The sequence below is a fragment of the Camelus ferus genome, chromosome 9, assembly GCF_009834535.1.
Source record: "Camelus ferus isolate YT-003-E chromosome 9, BCGSAC_Cfer_1.0, whole genome shotgun sequence".
NCBI lineage: Eukaryota > Metazoa > Chordata > Mammalia > Artiodactyla > Camelidae > Camelus > Camelus ferus.
This window is the reverse complement of record NC_045704.1, coordinates 55,832,905-55,856,749: the sequence shown is the minus strand read 5'-3', so window position 1 is coordinate 55,856,749 and position 23,845 is coordinate 55,832,905. Positions and strand designations below refer to the sequence as shown.

The 23,845-nt window shown below is 43.0% G+C and overlaps 1 protein-coding gene across 2 annotated transcripts in view; it reads right to left on the bottom strand.

The window, feature by feature from the left end:
- The window catches only part of CDH13 (cadherin 13), a 932,038-nt gene that overhangs the window by 431,483 nt on the left and 476,710 nt on the right, over positions 1-23,845 (bottom strand). For both annotated transcript variants that reach the window (XM_006183956.3, XM_032486857.1), the window contains one exon: positions 5,452-5,604. In XM_006183956.3, coding sequence (XP_006184018.1) covers positions 5,452-5,604 — 153 coding nt within the window. The remainder of the gene's footprint in view (positions 1-5,451; positions 5,605-23,845) is intronic.

The following is a 23,845-nucleotide window of genomic DNA, read 5'->3' as shown; positions in this document are numbered from 1 at the left end:
TATTGACAAATTTGCAGCCAGCAGATTATAGTCACAGTGTGAGGGAATCATTACCACCTGCTAATATTTTTATAGAATTTCATAAACTTGGTCATTCATGAATCATTTACAGTACTTTATTCCAATGAAGAGTTCACAAATCACTCAAATGCTGGCAAAATGCATAATAATGAGTAATATTTCAGGAGGCTTTGCATTAATATGTCAGCTTCCAATACTGCAAGAGCTAAATTATTTTGCCAGGTGCCACTTCAGGTCAAAACCAGAGGAAGCCGTTTTGGGGGCTTGAGGGAGTGTGGGCAGGTGGCAGTGGATTTGGGGAAAAGACAGTATTTAAGAAGAAATAGATTATCCAGGGAGTCTAATCCCTTTCCAATGAGTGTAATTCCTGGGAAAGAGGTCTAGGAATTTGCAGATTAGGTATCAGAGTCTAGTTGGAGGCAGAAGTGTTTCTTAGTAATTGAAATGGCCGGGCTTTGCAGGTGGAAAGAAACAGACATGGATCCCATGCTAGTTGGGACACCCTGAAAAAGTTATTTAACAGTTACTTACTTATCTGTAAAATGGTGTTAACACCTACTTCTTAAGTCCCCTGTGTGAAATGGATTAAATAAGAGAATGTATATGAATTGTTTAGCACAATATCAGCCATGTAGAGTCCAATAAATGGTCGCTTGACGATACCCATTCAGGGGTCAAAGGACAAATTTATCCCAGGGTATTTCTTGTTGTGCAAATCCTGAGGCTTAGTTCACAATGCTTTCTTGTTGGATTTGTGAAATGTTAACACCCTAGAACAGACCTGCCTGTGAATAGCATTACCTTTAAAATAAACAATAGCGGCACTGGAGCAATTATAATGTCAATCCATTCACCCATGTGCTGTCTGCTTTTTAAACTCACAAGACGGGAAACTGAAAACAGGTATCGGAGACCAAGGATTCTGCTCTTTGAGGAAGCAGGTTTGCTACCAACCCCAGTGACCATTAGGGACATGATGGGTCTAACTGTACTGCCGAGACAGAAAATTCTTTCCAAACAGGTGCTTGAAATGAACCAGAATTGCGACTTCTAGAGCCCAAAGTATATTAAGAAGAGCGTGACCCAGTTCTCATAGGAGAACCAAACACAGAGTAATAGAGAACTTCCCCAGCAAGGACGTGAAGAAAACAGGACAAAGACTGGACTGAAGAACGAAAGGCGGCAGCTGTGGAGGGCTGGGGCATGGTGTTAGAAACTGGGCCCTCGCGAGGACTGGTGAAGAGTGGCTCACGCTCAGGCATCGTTTGGCCGTTGGGGCCCTGTTCCTCCTTCAAGACACTGCATTCCCACCAAGCACTAGCATCCTCTGCACTGGGCACGGACACACAACGAACACAGCCCAAGTTCCCAGCATATCACCTGGACACGGTGGTGAGGAATTCAAATCCGCTCATTTTGAAACAAAGCCTAGACAGTCAAATGAAAGCTCCACAAGGGCAGGGAACCTGGTGTATCTTGTTTGCCACTGTACACTTCACCCTGCAGCTGCTCAGTGTAGCATGAATGAGTTGATCCATCAATCAACATACTGTGGAGTGCATGATGAAACCACAAAACAAATTCAAGATTACTCAAGGAAGGTCCATGCTTGAGAAGGGCAGGTTGGGCCCTGGCTCAATCCTTGGAGTTCTCCTTTTCTCCCTTGCCATCCCCATCGTTAATCCCTCACTCACATGGTAAGATTATCCGGGCCTTCCCTGTTCCTGGTACTGTTCTAAATGCCTAACATGTATTAACTCATTTAATCCATTACAGTCCTATGAGGTCAGTGTTACTATTGTTCCCACTTCACAGATACCTCGCCCAAGTTCCCATAGCTAGTCCTTAAAAGTCATGATTTTAATTCAGCCAGCCTAGCTACCTACAGACTTATGTCTCTAACTCCTATACACTACATGGCTTCACTTTAAGGAAAAACATGAGAAGTTTTATACCACAGATCAGGCTCTATTTTACTAGCTGATTAGCAATTACTAGCTAGCAAAAACTAGTAATTTCATCTTTTACAATCATTAAAGGTACTAGTCTTAGCCTCATTTTATGGATCAGAATCACAAGATCAGAGAGGGTAAGTGAGTTGCCCAAGATCACACAGCTCAGTAAGCAGCAGTACTGAGACTTGAACGATTTTTTGACCCCAGAGTCATGGATCTTAGTCACTATTATCACTTAGGCAATATTAAAAAATGACTTAAATAAAAAAAAATAGTGGGGTTTTCATTCAATCCTAGCCCCTGATGCCTTTGTGACAATTAGAAAGGGACTGCCCTCTCCCAGTGGACACAGCCCCGAACTGCAGCTCAGCTTTTGGTGAGTAAACCATGGGCTGGGTCTAGCCCTTCTCATTCCTCAGCCACCCACTTTGTGTCATAAAATCCCGGCACAACCATAGATGACAGCCCTGCATTCAGCTGGTGAAGGCCAGAGGAAAGGGATATTTCATGATTCAAAAATTCTCCTTAAAGAAGTTTCCAGTTGGCATCTTTGGCAACATCAAAAGCAAGACAACTGACTGACCAAAGGCCACCTTCTCATCACTCCCTATCAGTTCATTTTTGAGTTCTTTTCCCTTCTCCAAGATGTCTTCCCCTCAGAGGACTTTCTCACTGTCCCTGGAGATGAAATTCCTCACCATCTAAGGAGAATGTTCACACTGAGGTGGGCCCTGGTTTATGGAGTCCAGACATCTCTCTCTGAACATGGAAGGACTCCCAAAAAGGTGACTTTAATTCTTAAACCACTTTTGGATCCTGCAAACATCACACAGGATCAATTAGCCATGCAAGCATCCAAACTCTTGCTTAGCTCTTACAATAGCTCCTAGGGGGCTGGAGTCACCCAAAAAAGGCATCTTCCAGCCTCTCACTCACCACTTCTTACTCCTTTTCCAGTTTCTCTGATTCATGCCAGTCCTATTTCCAGGCTACAGAACACTCCCAAGAAGACTGCTGCTCCTTTATTCTTTTTCCTGTAGGTCTTCAATCCCCCAGGGACTTCCAGAGCTCCAGCTTCCTCCTGGAATCTCTCTCTGATACTTAAAAGAAGGGCAGCAAATGCTATGATGGTTCTTACCAGGATAGGAAGGAAAAACACAAGTCTATGGTAGATGTCAGTCTTCTCACAGTTGAAGGTAGGAAACTGAAGTTAAAAACTTCTGGAGTTTAGCTAAAAATTTTAAATCATTTTCAGGAAAAAAAAACGAATAAGAGAGTCTATGATTTATTGAATGCTTGCTGGGTTCTGGGCATTGTGCTCTGCATTTGCAAAAATAAATTTATTTCACTTTTTACAGTCCTTAGAAATGCTGGTACTGTCCTCACTTTGTGGACCAGAATCACAAGATTCTCAGAGAGGGTAAGTGGGTCGCCCAAGATAAACGGTAAACGGCACAGTAAATGGCAGTGCGGAGACTTGAATGGCAATTTGCTAACCCCGGAGCTCTGAATCACTATGCTATGAAATCATGAAATGCATCATATATTTAGTCCCTTGTGTCTGAAAATTAATGGCTATTCCCACAATAGGCAGGGAAAGAGAAGACGGCATCTACCCAGAGTAACCTGTGGGCTTTTCCTGCAGCAGCTGGACACTGCCAGGTCACCTCTGGTCACTGTCAAGTTCAGCTGGACCTGAGAATTTCAGAGGGTGCCAACATTCAGTTTCTACAACAACCAGACTCTCCCGCTGGGTGTTGGTGGAGGACATCCTGGTCACCCTTTGGCATTCTCTGACAGCTGGGACCTCTTGCAGATGCTCACAGCATCTGCCTTTTGGCAAAGCTTCTGAAAGGGAGGGTCTCCCAGGACCTGGGACCTTTGAACACATTGCTCAGCATGAGACTGGATGTAGATTCCACCACGTTACATCACGCAGCTGGCCTCTATTTGTCCAGCATTTTAATGCCTCTAACACCCTCTTCTGTCTTCTCCTCACTGGAAACTCACAGCTATCCACTTGGGTAGGTGGGCAAGTGTTATCTGCATTACATGGATGGGATCCTGAGGACCAGCACTTACATGGTCTTGCCAAGGTCAATATCTCATGGTGACAGAGAAGGCTAGACCCAGGGTACCCATTTCAGTCAGAGCATTTGACTCTCCAATGAAATGTCCCTCCATCCTCCGTCTGCAGAAAAGCAAAAATACTGTGGGTTTTTTTTTAAGGAAGGAGGGAGCACTATTGTTGAAGTGGGACTGGGATGCTCAGACATGGTGTTTTGACCAAGAAAACCACAGATGCCAAGCCTGGTCTGAGAAACTGGCCAACACCCCTGGACCCCGATCAGAGTGATGCATACGTGGTAGGCGATGGTGATAGAAAGCAAACGTTGTCTGGGCCTCATTCCCACAGTGCCTGCTCCCAGCTCAGCACATTGCATCCTGCAGGGGGCTTTTCCTGCAAACGGCTGGGAATTCTGTCTCATTCCTGGAAAAATGAGCTTACTGTCCCCAGAGGCTTGGGGCCATAACCCAGGCTGTGTGAACTGGACTCTTGGGGTCATGGTAGAGAGGGGACAGGACTGACCGGAAGCCGATATGGGATTTAGTGCTCACCCCGATATCTGTGTGCAACTACTTTAGTCTCTGAATCTTGAACGGGTGTCAACTTCTGTAACTACTCTTTTACAAATAACCTTTTTTTCCCCACCATATAAAAGAACAAGTACATTGCAGAAAAATCAGAAAAAAAAAAAAAAACCAAAGAAAAATCAATAACACCAAACCCAACCACTAACACTTCGATTTTTCTTCCATTGTGCTTCCTCTCAAACATATATCCATCGTGGTATGTGTAAATACTCCATCCGTAATGAGGACACCATATGTGTTGGTGTGTCTGTTTCCATTCAGTATCTTGAAAATCTCCCATATAACTAGAACTTCTTTGGAAATATTTTAAATGGTTGTGGGAAATTTCCTTGCAAAATTGTACCATACTTTAACCATTATATATTGCTGAATATTTAGCAACTGTTTCCATTTTAAGGACCACGTCATGCTGTAAAATCATTGTACAAACATCTAACTAAATTCCTCTCTAATTCCTTAGAATGGATTTCTAAAAGTAGAATGATTAGGACCAAGGGTTTAGACTTTTTACAGCTCTTCATTATCAAGCTGGTTTCTGGAAAACCAAAGCTAACATAAGGTTTCTGACCTCTTCTGAAAGTCCCCCTTCTTGCTTTTTAGTGCCCAAAGTCTCACGCAGACCAGAGGGGCTCCGATGATGAGATAGGGGCCCCCAATGCTGCTCTGTCAGGGTTCAGCGCCACTCAGCTCCCACAGAGACCCACTTAAAGTCACACAGCCCCGGGTCTGATGAAGCACAGAAATAATGAGCTCAGTGGGAGGAAAGCAGTCTTTCAAAGCCATATCCCTCTGTGCAGGTGGGCACTCGAGGGGTACTCACTTGATAAGTAGCGATCGTTTCTCTGTCCAAGTTCCGTGTCACGGAGACGCTACCCGTGTTCTCATTGATTCTGAAAATTCCTTTAGGCTCTTGATCCACTCCCTTACCAGTGAGCCGGAACTTGGATCCTTCTGGTCTGTCATTATCCACTACCTGGTTAGAGAAACAGAGCGACATTTAAGACTCTGGCTGGAAAACACAGAGAAAACACATTCCAAACACACCTCAGCGACCAATCCACTAACCACAGGTGCCAACACAAAGGCACTGGATGAACTTAGCTAAAGCGGCTTCACCAAAAATAGCATCATTGCCTAACACCTTTCGTGCTAATATGCAAAGCTTTGCCTCTTTCAGCTGGGAAGTTTATCAGCACTCGGGTGACATACAGAGAGGGATCTAGGAGGGAAACAACTTCATGAAATTCAAGGTTGGACATTTATATTATTTTTCACTCCCAGGGAACAGACTTTTTTCCTGCAAGCAAGACAAAATAGGCAATGGAAAACATTTATTCAACAGCTCTATACTGGGCAGACAGTAATTAATGTTCTAGGTATTTACACGTATCCAGTCCTTAACAGCACCACCCACCCCATTGCTTCTAGCAGGTGCCAGGCATGATGCTGAGAACACATTTTACACACATTCTAAAAAAAACTCATAACAATGCTGAGGGCAGGGAACATTATTATTCATACTTAATGAATGAAATCACTGAGACTCAGAAAGATTAAGCAAGCTTGTGGTCACAGTTAGTAAAGACACAAAGATGAGATTCAGAACCCATCTTCCACCTCTCTAGAGGAACGCTATGCAACATCATTTCTGAATTTACTTTAAGGTAATTCCCTATAGGTGATCAGCCTTGATTTGTTTGACATTTGAAGAATAAATTCAAAAGGTAAAGATATAGGAAGATAGTTCCAAGCAGGGGAAACAGCACAGACAGGCAGCAAGCAGGCGAGAGAGCCTAGAAAATTCCAGAATGGTTTGAATAGAGGTGAGGTTGAGAGGTAATAAGGAGCCAAATTATGTTTTGTTTTGTTTTGATGGCCTTTAAAAGTGTCCAACTAAAGAGAAAATTATTATTTTCACAGGTTAGTTCTCGAGTTTTACCAAATATTCACGTATACTTAATATCACTTTGTCATCCTGCAAACATTAATTCAATTATAACAATCGAAAGGTCATAAACACAATAGAAATTCAAAACATAGAGATAAAAGAAAGCTGACATTAGTCTGGCTGTAATCAGTTTACAAGTAAACAGGAATACAGTCAACCGAGCCTGGATGGTTTAGGTGGCCAGGACCAGAAATGTGCCTTCTAGTGGAATCAGGAAGAGGTGTGTATTGTTTTGGGGTGGAGGGTGGGGAGAGGGTGGAATTTCTATGGCCACCAAGCCTGCAATTCTGATGCATGCCACCAGGTGGCAGTGGTACCTAAGGCAGCCTGTTCCTCACAACAAGGTTCCTCTGCCAGGACCAGTGGAAGTAGGGTAAGAGCATGACACTGTTCCATATGGCAGTACAGTTTTTCCTGATTTCAAGTACTCTTTATTAAAATACACTGAGAATTTTGATGAGGCACCAATTACCTCTGTTTGCATTTTTGAAATTAACAGAAAATATCTAAAGCAAGACTAAAAATATGTGGTATCTTCTGATGGAAAGAATTTTTAGTCATTGCTTGATTCAATTTAGTCCAATTGACATTATCCCCACTGCCTGGAAGCTCCATGAGGTCAACAGCCTCGGCATGTCGGGCTCACCGCTGGACCCCAGAGCCTGGCAAAGTGCCTGGCACACGGCAGGAACCAAGGCCAGCATCTGTTTAATGAAGACCCCACTGTTTAGACAAACATATGCCCCAATCCTAGCTTGGCAGCTTATCAGTCCTGTGACCTTGAACAGGTCTTTGATTCTTTGCCTTTTTGGCTCTCGATTTCCTCGTCTATAAAATGAAGATAAAGGCACTTATTTCCCAGGGTTGCTGAGAGTTTGATGAGATAGTGTGTGCAAAGTACACTTCCCGCCACATAGAAAGGGCTCAACACATCATAGCTAACAATTCCAAAGCTAAGAGTAATAATCATAACAAAATCATGCCATTGTTGTTAATGGGTAAGACTGACACCTTCAGGCATGAAAAACGTCTTGGCCATAATATGAAAAAGTCCCTTTCTAAGGGAGCGCATTTCCTTTTTAAAAACCAAACTCACAAATGTCTCTGGTTTGAGGAAAGAAGTGCTCTGGAAACACTTGCTGTGGGAAGGGGCATCTCGTTCTTCTCTTTCACATTTACTGTTGAAACCCTCCCCTTCCTCAGACTTTGGCCCAAATATGGATTAAAACCTCTTTCTTGCTCCCCTTCACACACCCGAGGGACAGGTCCTCTCCAAAGGCCACACTAACTGAAGGGAAATGGACACGGGAAACCTACAAGGACTGGGGGGCTGTCCTGCTTCCTCAGAATGGATTCTGACCCCATCTGTCTCCCAGACACAGCCCACTGGTGAGGACCTGTCAGAAGAAGCTGCTGTGATCTGTTCTCCTTTTTTGACCCTTCCCTGCTCAGAAAGTGTTGGGAGCACAGCACCCCAGACCTTCCGGAGGAAACACAGTGGGATACAGGCCTGAAAGCTTTCTTGGGTGAAGACTGCCATCCTCCCATTTCTCTGCTTGCCACTCAACATGGAAAGCTGAATTCTAGACTCAGAGACTCCGCCAGGGCGACTCTTCCTCCTGTGTGAAGGTCAGGTCTGGGTCATTCCCATTCTTTCTCTCAGAGAGCTTGAACCACTTGACCTCATGGAAGCAGGCTCTCGGAGGGAGAACCCTGTTTAATTAGTGCTGCTGCTAGAGTTAAATGGCTTATTCCCCCAGGCAAGGAGCAAGACCTCTGCTTAACACCGTACAAGTCTCCCGTTTCGCTTTCAATGTTTTGTTTTTCAAGGCCTGGCTTTGAGCATATCAGCTGAACCTGCCTCCTGGTCCTGAGGGCTGTGTCCACTTTGAAGGAGTGTTCACAGCCATACCAGGCACTGTGTCCCCAAACTGACGAGCCTTACAGGGCCACCAGCACAGGGAAGTGAGGATCTCATTCTCCCTAGAGCAACTAGTCTCAATATGTGGTTCCCTGGCCAGCACAGGCATTGCCTGGGAGCTCATTAGAAATGCAAATTCTCAGTCACCACCCAGACCCCCTGAATCAGAAACCCTGGGGGTGGCCTGGCAAATCTGTGCTTTGAGAAGCCCCATGGATGACTCTATGCAGACGCAGTATTGAGGACCACCGAACTAGACAGACTTCAGCACCATCCACGCTCATTATGACTGGTGCTGGTTTCTACTGTTACGGTTGGGAGATTTGATGATAAAAGGCTGGGTCTGTTTGCTACCTTACTTCCAGACCTGTTTTAAACATATACCATTATTAGAAGCTCTTAAAAACCTGTTTTCTAGAACATCAGTATAGCAGAGTTGATATTTCACCAAGTCCCACACCTCCACGTGTGTCAAGGCACCCGAGGGCTTGGAGGAAACTTGGAGAAGAAAGCATTGGAGGGGGGTGTCACCCTCCAGGGAAAACGTGGGAGCCTTGGCTCAATTTAGATTCAGGAATTACCCACCAGCTCTCTGATTTCTTGTTCCCCAGATGGGGTTTCAGAGGGACCCCAGCCCACTCCAAGCTCACTGAGCTGGAGAGGAGGTGTGCGGTGGCCACAAAAAAAAGCTTCAACCACACATCAGAGCTGTTCCATGCAAGCCGGGTAGACGACCAGACGACCTTTATTATACTACATTCAACTCTTGAAATTTGTCCCAGTGCTACTCCCTGGCTGTGGCCCCCAAGGCTATGGTCCTTTTCTCATTGTTTATGTGATAGAATGTAAGAACTCCAGTGCACTCCTTTTGCCCAGAACAAATCCTGCCCTGAGTCTCTGCTCCTGCAGCAGCTGTTAACACCCATTACGCCACAGAGCAGGGCTTCACAATTAGCTGGTCTTTCCTATTATTCTTTGTAATTCAATACTGCTTTTCACAGTGGGATTTTTTTCCCCTTATCCTCTGAATTGGAATGAAAAGATAGCTAATGATGAGAAAGAACTTGGACCCTGGTTGCCTGCTCTCTGGGAAGGGCATGTAGAGAGCACGCAGGAGCCCTGCCGCGCCCTTGGGTAAAGCAGCCCCCCAGGCAGCAGTGGGGAGTGGCCTGCGTGCCAGCTGTGTGGATGGCAAGGATCAGCTGGGACCAGAGTCCTCTGCACCGAGGCAGGGGAAGGAAATACAAAGGCTTGGAGCAGGCAGAGATGCTTGGTCTGAGTTTCAAAGGGGGCTCTTCCTGCCTGCTTCCAGCAGAGTATGGTGCATTATGGACAAAGCCAAGGCCCCCTTGGGTCCCCTTGTTAAGTCCTGTTCCCCCTCCATCCTCCATTCTCTGCTCCAAGTAGCCAAAGATACCATGTTGTATATATTTTTAAGGTGTTCTATGAATTTACATACATATATATGTACTCACAGAATATATAACAATTTCGAATGTTTTTACATGAAGAGGACCACTCTGTATACAGTATTCTATAATTTTCTATTCAATATGGTTGGAGACTATATATAATATGTAGTATATGATATTTTACATATATTATTATATTTATATAATATAAACATATTATATATTTCATAGATAGACAGATACAGACTCTGAGGGGGAGGAGAACTTTCCATTTTCAGAAACATTGCCAAGACAGTGTAGAGTTCCTGTATACCTTTCATCCAATTTCTCCTAATGCTAACAACCTTTATAACCATGGAACAGTGGTTGCAACTGAAAAATTAACATTGAGAAATTAACACATGACTGTTAACTAACCAACCTCCAGATTTTAGGTAAGCAGATTTTACCAATTTTTCTACTTTTATCCTTTTTCTGATCCCAGATCCAATCCAGAACCCCACATTGCCTTTAGGCGGCATGGTTTTTAATTGCCCCTTATCGTGCCTCCCTGTGGGCTCAGATTTTCCCTTAGTTTACTGACATCAGTTTTTCCCCCTATGGAAAATGTATTTGCTATATCAAAATGCCAGTCTCCAAGTCCTGTGTATTGTCTTTATTATAGGAGCTTCCAGCCCTGCCCTCTGCCAATCTCCCGGACCTGTGATTTAACTCAGATCTCCACTAGAGATTTTGGACTGTTCTGTTGTCAGGGCCAAGAACAATGCACATTACACGGTAAGTTTTCAATACATATCTGCATACCAAATAAGTAAATGAACGTTATTTTATTAAAAATGAAAACAAGGAGGGGGAGGGTATAGCTCAGCGGTACAGTGTGCACTTAGCATGCACGAGGTCCTGGGTTCAATCCCTAGTACCTCCATTAAAAAATAAATAAATAAACCTTGTTACCTCCCCCTCCTAAATAAATAAATAAATAAAAATTTAAAAAGATCTATTGTACTAACCTTTTTTTCCCCCTGTGGAAAATGTGGTCACTTTACCTGTGCCACATCAGTACCTTCTCTTTTCTCTTTTTACAAACCCCCGAAGTTAACTTTCCAGGCAGTGGTAATGCCCAGGTGCCATGAATGGACATGGAACACCTCCCCATCCTTACAGTCAGCAAAGGGTCCCCTTGTGGGAGGACCCTCCATCTAAGCAAACACTGTGCTCGCTATGCAAAGCAGCTCCAACACAAATACCCCAGCACTTCTTCCCTGCCACTGCCAACTAAATTGGTGCTCTAATTCTATCTTCTCCCAATTGAGAAAATCAGGAGATACTTCTTTCCAAAGGATAGAAGACTACATGTATGCAAACAATATGAACAAAAGGATGAAAAACTAGAAAATAACCAGATCCCTCCCTGCAAAACTACCAAAGGGAATAAATCACATGTGAACAGTATAGGTCTCTGTGGATGGAGGTAAGGGTGATATTTTTTCCTTCTTTCTTAGAATATTTTTGGTTTCATAAAATAAGCCTATATTACTTATACAGTAAAACAAACAAACAAACAAACAAACAAAAACAACCTTTTTAAAACACAGAAGAGTAATTATTGGAGCTTGGTGTAACATGCTAATTTAGAAGATGTTTTCTACTCCATGTTAAACAGATAAAAATCATTTTATTGCCTTCACCTATAGTTATTAGAAGGCATTCGTTTTATCCGTAGACTGGTTCTCTAAGGTGATCTATAAGCATTAACTAATTCTCGACTGTGGTTTAGTCCTTGACATGCCTTTGAACTTGAAGACACTTAGCCAATCAGCAGTCTGGGCAGCTGTTAGATCCATGCCCTTCTATCACCCCCATGCTGCCCAACAGCTTTCAACCATTAGGTCATAAATTAATAAGAGGAAAACCCAATGCCAAGAGACTCCAAAATCCCTGGTGGAGAAACAGAACCAAGGCTCCAGTATTCCACCGAAGGCGCGTGATAGCCAGAGACCCAGTGGTTCTAATGTTAGCAGGGGCTGACTGTGTTTGCCACCAGATTCAAACAATTTCCATCTCCCGTGGAGGTTGCTGTGGTTAAGGGCAGGATGGAGCACTTGGGAAGGAAAATCAAACTCCAGTAACACAAAATGAGAGGAAATCTGAATCCACTGTCCCTACCTTTCACCTTTTAGTACGATCACTGCACCAGCCTTTTTTCCCTTCTTTCATAACAAAGGCATCTGAGATTACCCCTAAACACAGCTTAAGCTGAGTTCCATAGGATTCAGTGTTAATTGGTGGGGTTTTTGCATTCTTTTCTGATTGTTTATTATTTTTTGGTTATTTTCTGTAGGCTGTAGAATTTTTTTAAATGAGAGTATTACTTAACTTACAAGCATTTACAACATTTTAATTATTTATTTCCAACTTAACCATACAATAATGTGGCTTATGAAATTTTTACTTTTGAGGGTTTTTTTTTTAAATTATTAATGGCCAAGTGCAATATCATCTTTACTAAAAGATCCATTGACATGTGGAAAGAATGAATATTCTGCAGCATCAGTCACAATAGCCAAAAAATGAAAGTAACCCAAGTGTCCAACAATGATAAATGGATAAATAAAATGTGGTATATCCATAAAATACAGTATTACTATTCAGCCTTAAAAAGGAAGGAAATTCTGACACATGCTACAATATGGATGAACCTTGAAGACATTATGTTAAGTGAAATAAGCCAATCACAAAAGGACAAATATTATATGTATATTTAAATATACATAATTAGTACAATGCTGTTCTCACTGCAGGAACTCAGTTTATGTTTGTTAATGTATCCAAACTGATACCACCATTCACTTAGCCTGATGGTCTGTTTCTCTCCCACAACTTTTCATAAGATGTCTCCTTCTTGAGCAAAATTTCCTCTAATATATTTCCCTCTACCTTCTTTTCTTCCATTCAAAATATTCATTGCCCATTTACGAGTTCCAGAGTTCTCAGTGTCCTCAAGGGCCCACAGTTCAATACATTCTATGAAGTTCACATTATGCATCATGGGAGATGGGCTGAAAGAGGCCACAGCAGATCAGAGAAAGAGGAAGTCATCTTTGGGGCATTCGGTCATCGTGCCTTACTTGTCTGGGCCCGAAGTCCATTCATTGCCTGTCAGTATCACGATTCTGCATCTCTTTATTGTCCGAGAGAATAACTGGGATCCTTATGTGTCACTTCCTGAATTTCTGGTTTCCTAATGCAGACTGTGAGCTTCACTTTCCTGCTCATTGGTCTCTTGACTTTGTCTACCAAATATCAATATGGTCCCTAGAACTTCTGGTATAAACTCTAGATTTTCTATACCTGCTGTCTCTTCTATTTATGAATCAGATTTATGGTAGTGGGGAGTAGTCACTGAGGCTGTTCCTAAATACTTTGGCTTCTCGTCTTCTGGGCACATAGTAGGACTACATTTCTCCAGCCCTGGAAGTTGGTCGTGGCCGTATGATTTACTTTAGCTAATGAGGTGTAAGTGAAAGTCACACGTGCCACTTTAGCTAATTTTGAGCAAAAGCTTTAAGAACTATGATGTTCTTAGCCAGGTTCTTTTTTCCCTCTCCAAGGTGACCAGCTATGTTCCAAATAGTGGCGACTTCATCAACCTGGAACCCAAAGTAAGGAAGAAGACAAAGTGCAGAGACCCCACCTAACCCTCAATGGACATAAATGTTAATTAAATCTTTTTATACTTTGATCCACTGAAACTGGAGTTGCTTATTACCACTGCAGAGCCTAACCCATCCTGACTAATGCACAGAGTGCTTAGGAGATGAGGGTTTGCAGCTTGGACCTCATTAACAATGCAGACATACTGGGAGTCTTGTAGCCTCTCTGAGCCTCATTCCTATCCTGTTCCAAATGGGGGAAATAATGCCAACCCTAAAAGGGTTATGGTGGGTAAATGATCTGAGAGATATGAAATGCTTACATATATAAATATGCTCAATAATGTAAGGCAGTTGTTCTTTTTATGATTATTAAATGGTGATGATAGTGATGGTAATGATGACTATGACAAAGGCTACCATTTATCCAACACTAACACTGACACATGCAGTTTTAAGCATTTAACATACATTAGTTTATTCAGTCCTTATAACAATTCTATGGGGGTAGGTACTGATGTTAATCTCCACTTTACAGAGGAAGAAACTGAGTCACACAACCTTGCCAAAGTCAGCTAGATAATGGCTTTGGATCTGAATCCAAATATTCAGTCCATGGCTCTAACCCCCACTCCATATGGCCAACTGATTGAAGGGTGGTGGGAGTGCCCCAGGAGTAGAATCAACAAAACATCAGTACCGGGCATGGTTCAAAGTGCCCCTGGTTTGGACTCCTGCTGACACGCCCACCCCATGAAGACTAGGAGCGGAGATGTTCATCTTGGGCCCATGTCAGTGGCAGAGCCAAGATTAAGGACTTTCAAGTCTCAATTCCCAGATTTATATGTACCCAGTGGGTCACCCATTCCTTCTGTACATCAAATTCCTGGCAGGAACATCTTTACCTTCTCACAGGCTCTGGGCTTTGTCATAGTAATGGAGCAATTTGGAGGTTTTTGCATGCATTCTGCCATCTACAAGGATAATAAATTAATCATGCCCTTGGGCACTGTTGAAATATGCACACTTAATCTCTTACCAACTTGCCAAACTTTTCCTTCCTTGACATTTCTCTGCTCCTCTCCCTTCCATCAGTTCAGATTTTTACGGTTCCCAAAGAAATATTAAACCAAATATTTATGCACTCATCTGAGCCACAGTTCAGAGAAAGCAATGGAACAAAATCAGCACTATGAACCTGGAGCTATTCCCATCTGGAAGTAATAAACACGAACAATTGAACAACTTCTCCCTGGAAATGCATGTTGGCTGCCCTTTCACTGAGAATTTCAACACTTATTCTTATCATTCTTATAATTCAGGACACATTTTTATGTTAAGCCTGATGCTTGGAAACACAAGCAGTGTTGAACATAAGTAAAATTTCAATCATTTTCAATTGAAAGCCTGACATTCTGTTCTGCCTTGCATGTACTTCAGTTAGAAGAACCTGCGTAAGGCTTTGAAGTTCCTCCTTCCCTGAAGCAGCTACTCTCTCTCATAATCAGATAACACGTGATCAAAATTTTCCTAGGGCCCCTGACTCCATCACTTTCAGTGACAGTTCAGGCTCTCTCAGAAGTGCACTTACGGCTCTTTATGGCCTGTTTCCTGCCTTTGTCTTCAGGCTCAGCTGTTGCTGCGTCCATGTACGTGCCCCTATCCTGATTTGCTGTTGTTTATCCCCAAAGTGCCATGCTTGGGTCTATCCCTGTTTCAGCCCTGGGCTGTCCCTCTTTTGACCCACAGACCCAGGTTCTGAGCCTGGCCAATCCAATCATCTCTTTATGGAGCCTGGGATTGGGACTGGAAGAGACTGAGTCAGTTGGCTGAGGGTTGTCGACCATCAAAGTCTTATGAGCTTGAAGGCTGAGTCTACCATTTTGGGGAGACTCTATTGGGCCATCAGTGCAGACTTCGACAAAGAAAGCAGTCTGTATGGAAAATGGAAAAAGAGAGTAACAAATATATACTTGTGTGTATCTGAAGCCAGTTCAGGCTCAGGTATGGGAAGTGTTAACACCCTGCATCTGGTAAATAATTCACTCCAACATAACTCAATCTTATACCTCAGCCTTGGCCTCCAAATTACACTCTTAGACCAAAATATCATGGTTCCCTTTCCCAGTGGTGGCTGGTGAATGGCTTTCATTCACCAGGATCCTACCTAATGGATATCTGTATGGTTCATTCCTTCTTTGTCTCTCAATTCTTTAATTACACTCACCTCTTCAGAGGGGACTTTCCTGACTATCTTATTAAAAAAAAAAAATCGTAGTTCCCCTCCCAGCATCATCCTCTATACTCATTACACTGTTTTGTTTTTCTTCACATAACCCATCATCACCTGACATAGTTGTCTCTTTGTTATCTTTCCTTGCCATTAAAATATATGCTCCATGGTATCAGGGACTTTTGTTTGTTGGCTGTGAACAGTTCATGGTGCATAACAGACACAAATATTTTGTTACAAATAAAATTATGCATAGAGAAACTGAAATGAAAGACTATATGGTCAGAGAGGAAAGGGAATTACAAAAGTTTATAAATCAATGAACTTGCCTAGCTACCCTGGTTTCAAAATGGCTGATTGACTTCTGGTAAGAACCATCTCTGCTTCTTGGGTTTGAGTTCTGAGGGATGCTCTGGTATCCTACCAATGGAGCCATCTCCTTATAAATGATCCCAGGGAGACATCCATTTCCAAGAATAATGCTGCATGCTCCCTGAAAGGTAACAAGCCCATGGATGCTATGGGATCAACTTAGGTAAACATCTTCCTCTGAAGCTTCTGGCTGCCTGGATTTCCCAAGGGAAACCCCAACAAGAGAGGATCATATCAACTGAGTCAATGAAGGTTTTGGGAAAGTGTTTTAGAAGATGCACAATAAATGGAAAGATCTCAGTGGCGGGTGTGTACAGGCTTCAAGCTCCAATCAAGTAATGATAATGAATCCACTAAACAGCCATGGAGAAACACAACTGCCCAAAAGCTGCCTTGTGGGTGATGACTCCTAAAACAGGCCATGCTGTGTGGAGTGTTCTAGCCCAAGGATACAGGGATGGGCAGAGGCCACATGAGGTAGGGACCCAAGAGGAAGCATGTGTTCAGGAGAGAAGCCATGCAGTCTGTTCTATAGAAGATGAACACGGTGGAGCCCCTTAAGTGATTGGAAATGTAGAAAGAGGGAGGCAGGAGGCACAGTTCTGGACATCACCTAGACCTGCAGCAGAAGAGACTGGCTTCATTTTGTTGTTGTGAAAAAGCCAATAAATGCAGGATACAGATCAGACAGACTTCAGCTCAAAAGAAGGAAAATGTCCTGAGGTGGAAGAGCTTTTGCTGACGGCACAGGCTGCCTGTTGATGGAGAAGGCTGCCCCTGTGGGTCCAGGCTCCCACCCACCTGGTAAAGAAGGTATAGGGGCGATCAATACCAGATGGAGTCTGAGGTCATTTCTCACTCCCAGCTGCTGTGATTCCTTGGGTCTGAACTTGGAGCAGCCCTGAGCATGTGTGTGTGTGGATCAGCTCCATGTGAAGGAGGCAAGGGACGAGGCATTGTCCAGGGATCTCTGTTTAAACTCAGGTCAGCTGCTTTCTACCCACCAGCTGGGCAAGGATTCTCTTTCATTCCCTGTGACTTCATTTCTCCAGGTGCTGAGCAGTATCTGTCATTCTTGCCTCTGCAGGGCAATGGTCTAGAAAATGGTTTCTGGCTCTAATATATCCTTGGTTTTTGACTTGGAGCAAATCTCTTTACCCATCTGAGCATCAGTTCCCTCTTCTGTTGGATGAGGACAATACACCCCAGGTCCCGAGGTCCTGGTGAGTACAGAGTACTGTGGCTGGCACACAGTGGGCACTCAATTAATGCTAGTAATCATCCTCTAAGTACATCTAAACACAACACCATGTCAATACCAGGAAGAGTAATTTGGTAATTAAGAGGATTTTTAAAAACCTTCAAGTTGTACCCTAGGTAGTAACTGCTTTCGTTGAGGTCTCACAAATGTCAGGTTCCATGCTAGAGCTTCATATGCATTTTACCAGGGAATTACTATTATTTCTGTTTCAAAGATGGCGAAAGTGAGATTCAGAGAGGTGAAGTCATGTGTCCAACCAGGTTACACAGCTGGTTTGGGGACAGGGCTGGACATGGAAACCTCTGAGCCCAGCTGAGTTAATCCAGATCTCTGGGTTTTGATCTGAAGCCAACTTTTGGCTGCTCAGTTCCTCACAGCTCAGCCAGACGCCTCCTCAAGGAGCAGGGGTGGTCATTTCAAGGCTAGGACTGGATTCTGAAGGGAAAGGCTGGGCCTTCTTTGAAGGGCTCCTGTTGAACAGACCAGCCTAAGCCTGCTCAGACCCCACGCCCACGTGGTGGTGCACTGGGCGCTCCCTATATTATAGGGCCTGGGGCCCCGGCCCAGACGTGCAGATGGACAGTCTACACGACGGAAATGAATGCACGTCCATCCTGGGCTTTCTGACTTGAAGCCAAACAAATTCACTCAGGCTCATTTGTCAGCTGCCTTAACACCCCCTACCTCCCAGCCTAGTGCATCCTGCCTCCCAAGTTCCCTAGTTGTTATAAGCTTATCACAGAAGTAAATCAAAATGTTCTCAAGAGGAAAAGAACAGATAAAAGCAAAAAAATGCAACATCCTCAAGAGAGGAATATTTTTTATAGTTCCACAACTCTAGCAATTCTGTCTTTAAAAAAAAAATCCATTATTTAATTTTAGGACCACGGAGGTGCTAGTGATGAATAATGACTCCTCTTCTACCTTCTAGTATTTCTAAAATATTAATACTGGTTGGGTACCTCTCCTAACGGGAAGCAGGAGTTGAATCTTTTATAGGCTTCTGAGCCCTGTTCCTATTCTACAAATTTATTCAATTACTACCAATCATTCGTTCTGGGCTCTTCAAATTATGTCTGGACCAAAGGGTGGGGCTACACAGTGGGGTGGAAAGGGTAAAATGTGTGGCTAAATAGTCCCTTTCCCATTATTTCCTTTGTTAAGTCCTTACTGTTTTATTATCCATCAAGATGCACCTCCCGTCTCGACACTAGACTTGAGCTGTGAATCATAAATAGAAGCCGCAGTGAGGCATCCAACTTCACAGCCCCCGCAGGTCAAATGCCCGTCAAGACTAACAGCAGTTCGTTACAACTTCAGCTGCAAATTGCCAGTGTGAAGCTTTGAACGCAGAGCCCCAATCTACTCACTCATGAGTGGGTTGTAATTTTGTGTGTCTTTGTGTCTGTGTGTGTGGTGTGTGTGTGCCAGATCTGTCTATGCTCAGGGTAAAGGAGAGGAAAGAATGAGGAGATTGTTTCAGAATAAACTACAAACAATACTGAAAATGACTGTACTTGGCCATGAACTCTTTTTTAAATAAAAAATCAGCTTTGTATTATTCCTCTTTACAAAACTAACACATGGACACTAGGAAAAAGCTGGAAAGCAAACCAAGATAAAAGACAGAAAAACAAGATGGTCCATGACGTTCCTCTTAATAGTCCCAACTCTTTTAACATATCAATGACTCCCTTCCAGGCTTTTAAATGCATAAAACTGCATATGTATCTTTTACTTAATTTTTAAAATTTTGAGATAATTGGAGATTCACATGCACTTGCAAGAAATATCCTTTACCCTGTTTCCCCCAATGGTACCATTTTGTAAAACTATCATAAATAGCACAACCAGGATATTGACATTGATGCAATTCACTGATCTTATTCAGCGGTTCATTTTATTTGTACTCATTTGTATGTGTGTGTGTGTTCATTTGGTTCTGTGCCATTTTGTCACACATGTAGGTTTGTGTATCACCACCAGTAAGCTACAAAACAGTTCCGTCACCACAGGATGATGCCGTTTCTAACCATACCCCCCCCCCCCCCATATACCACCTCTCCTCACATCCCTACATCCTGCAACCACTAACCTGTTCTCTGTTTCCATAATTTTGTCATTAGAAAGCACCACATAAATGAAACCATACTGTATGTAATCTCTGGGATTGTTTTCTTTTTTCACTCATAATTTTACTTATTTGCATCGATGTCAATATCCTGATTGTGCTACTTATGATAGTTTTACAAAATGGTACCTTTGGAGGAAACGGTAAAGGATATTTCTTGCAAGTGCATGTGAATCTACAATTATCTCAAAATAAATAATTCCCTGGAGATTCTTCCAAGTTGTTGTTGTGTATCAATAATTCATTAATTTTATTGTTAAGCAATGTTCCATGGTCTCAACATACTGTAGTTTAACCATTCACCTGTTGAAGAACGCCTGGGTTGTTTGCAGTTTCTGGCAATTAATAATAAAGCTGCTCTGAGCTGCTATGAACATGTGTGGACAGGCTTCTGTATGAACGTTAAGTTTTCATTTCTCTGGGATAAACCTCCAGGAGTGCAATTTTGATGTCCTATGGTAACCACAAGTTTTACCAAAAACTGCCAAGCTGGTTTCCAGAGTGGCTGTACCATTTCACGTTCCCATCAGCAATATCTGATTGGTCCAGTTTCCTGTATCCTCACCAGTATTTGTTATGACTACTTTTTTTTTTTTTAACCACTCTAGAAGATGTGTACTGATAGCTCATCTTGGTTTTAATTTGCATTTCCCTCATGGCTAATGAGGTAGAACACTTTTTCATGTGCTATCTGCCATCTGTATATCCTCTTGGGTGAAATGTCTGCTCATGTCCTGTGTCCATTTTCTAATTAGTCTGACTGGGACTTTTGATGTTGACCTTTGAGAGTTTGTTATATATTCTAGATGCTACTCTTTTGTCAGATATGTGGTTTGTAAATATTTTTGGTTTGTAGTTTCTCTTTTCATCATCTTAAAAGAATTTTTCATAGGCCACAAGTTTGAAATTTTGATAAGGTCCAATTTGTCATAATGTACTTTCAGGAGTCATGCCCTTTGTGTCAAGTCTGAGAACTCTTTGCCTAGCCCTGAACCCCTAAGATTTCCTACCATTTTTTGTCCTAAAGATTTAATAGTTTTATATTTTACATTTACATCCATGATCCTTTTTGGGTTAACTTTTGTATAAGGCATGAGGCTTAAGTTGAGGTTCATCTTTTGCCTACGGATGTCCAATGGCCCCAGTGCCATTTGCTAAAGGAGCTAACCTTCCTCCATTGAATTGCTTTTGCATCTTTATTAAGAATCGATTGGGCATATTTGTGTGAATCCCCTTCCTGGGTCTCTAGTCTGTTCCATCAGTGTGTGTGTCTGTTTCTCTGCTGTACTGCACCGTCTTGATTACTGTGACAATGTAGCCTTAACATCGGGTAGAGGGATTCCTCCCACTTTATTCTTTTTCTTCAAGATGATTTAGCTCTCCTGGGGCATGTGCCCTTCCACATACATTTTAGAATAAGCTTGCCCATGACTACATAAAGCCTTGCTGGGATTTTTGTAAGAATTGCATTAAAGCATAAACATATCTTTACATTATTTTTTACATATTATATCACGAACATTTTCCCTATTATTACTAACTCCTTTTTTAATGGCTACCCAACATTTTAAAATCGATATGCCATCACTTAACAACCATTTCAGTAATAATGGCCATTTGACTCTTTTCAATTACGAATAATGTGAATCAAGCTACTAAGAATATCTTGCAAAGGAAGAAAATTCTCTGCCCTTTGGATTATTTCCTTAGGATAGATTCCCAGAAGCGGCCTTACTCAAAACAAAGGGGAAGAATATTCTTACAGTTATTTCTATTTGGATATTCTTTCATGTATGTTTACCAATGTACGAAAAACATTACCATTAGCTTTAAAATTTCATTTTCCTATGAGTTCGAATGACAAAGTAGGAAAAATGCCCATCAATGAAGAACAGGGAGATTGTAGAAATGATGCTTAATGTAGCAACCAGGCCTCCCAGGGTGATGACTATAATACCACCTGGCCCAGTGCTTCCACGTGGTGCCACCCACCTGCTCCCAGGTGACCCTCTCGACAGTGAAGGCAGGTAAGAAAAATCAATTCCTACTTCACCTACTTCAGAACAGCTATTTGCTACTAAAATGTTTTTTAGAGTCTCTTTTCATCCTAAAGAAAAAAGATTTAGTTAAGTCATTTTCTTTTTACCCATGAAAAGGGACAGGGACAAACTGACCAGCCTAATCTATCTCCTTATTGTTTTGGCCATGAAAATGGCTGTTCTAGGAGATGGCTCTGAATGGGAGGTGAGAAATAACTGCCCAGTGGAGTAATCAATGACAGCTTGGGAGGCTGACACGGTTCCATTTATGTTTCTATCCTTCCTAATTGGGTTTTCTCCTTTTTCTCTAATGGAAGTAGAGGTTCCATGGAGAGATAGGAAAACAATGTATTTTTTCTTTGTGCACAGTCATTTTGCTTTTAAAACTGTACCAGAGACTAATACAACCATAGTAAATTGACTATACTTCAATAATAATAGTTTAAAAAAAAACCCAAACTGTGCTGGACCTGCACCGCTAATAGCAGGCATGATAATCTTCATGTGAATCCTAAAAGCAGAGGTTCTTCTGAGGACTCAGGACAGAGGTGACCTCTGGAGCCACGTCAGGGTGCACTTAAATCCTTCTGCGTACCCAGCACAGCTGCAGCAGGAGAAAAGACAGCCCAAGGCCACCGGTGGGCCACCCCAACGTGATATTACTTTGAAAAGCCAGTCTTCGCACTCTCAAATGTTGGGATTGGGTGTCCTTGAGGATTGAAAGGTGGAGAATCACTCAAACTATCAACACTGGGATGCAGAAAAAAAAGCCCTTCTGTGAATAACGGCTTTTCTAATGGAAATATTTGATTCTGTCTCTGTACTGTGGGGGCAGGGGCGAGGAGGAGGAGAAGTTGATGTGAGTTTAAGTGTCTGCTGTGGAACAGACACTTTAGCAGGGGCTTCTCTTATTTACTAATTTTCATATCCTAAAGAGGCATTTGTGAGCCCCATTTCATAGAGGAGGCAGCAGGACACTACAGGGCTGGAGCGAATTTTCCAAGAAGAGCTGTCAGTCAAAGTGAGGTCGGTCTGATGCTGGGTTGAGTTCTTTTTTCTACTGCTCCTTGGCGAGAAGGCAAAGGAAGATAGAAAAGAAGCCAGTGATTTGAGTTAGAGGAGCAGATACAACAATAAATCAAAGAAGTAACAAAGATAGGAGCCCTCAAGCTCCCTGCTTTTGAATGTCACTCCTACACAAATGAATGGAATTCAGAGACTGTGGGAAAGGGACTCAGGGACACCTGCCTGCTTCCACTGGCAGTGGAGTCACGTCTACCTACCCATCCTGCAGAGACCCAGGTCTCCTCTGAAAGAATAGAGCCCTGTCTTCCCCAGTGGAGAAGAGGAAAATACAAAGGGTCTCTGTCCGGTACTCAAGGGGCAGGGTCAGAGTGCAAACTAGCATGCAGAGCTGGGGTTCAAGTTCAAGTTCACCCATTTAATTATCTGGGTGTCAAAGAACACACTACGAAATCTCTAACCCTCAGCTCTCTCCACTGTAAAATGGGGCTAATCCCCACTTGAAGGTTTGCTTAAAAGATGGAGATGAGGTAATGCAGGTAAAGAGCTGGCACGTGTGGGGTGGCTTAGCACCAGTTAGCAAGGGAGCTGTTGTCACAGACGCCCCGCTGCCTTCCTTCAAGTATAGCTTCCACGCTAATCTGCATGCGCACAGGCCTCCAGGTCACAGTGCCGCCTGTCAGGGCAGAGGCACCTCCACTCACCAGGTGACCCAGGTGCCCTGGGTTTGTGTCCTCTGACGCATATACCCACCACAGAAGCCTCCCTTTTGGCCTATCTCCCTCTACAAAGCCCAAGTACATACAAAGCCATCCTTTCTTCTCTTTAAGAGACATAGTTTCTGTGGTCTTTGGAGTGAAGACACATGTACCATTTAAACTCTGCAGTCAGACCCTCGTCTTTTAGATGCATTGTTTCCTCTGTGTTTAATGCAATTCTCATCTTGTCTACTTACTGGGCACTTGTCAGGGCAAGAGTGCACTGAGGTCCACATTTGGGGCCACCCAGAAATGAAAACGCCATCAATCTCTTGGAATTTACAGCCTTGGGGAGGCTCAGATGACACCCTAGGCAAATGCCTGCTCAGTGACACATTTCAAGCACCCTGCTATAGGCAGCAGCCTAGAGCAGCCAGATCTACGTCCCTGCAATTAACCAGGGATGTTCAGGTGCTGCCAGGCCCTCTTCTCCATTTCTTCTTTGGATGTGGTTCTGGGGAAA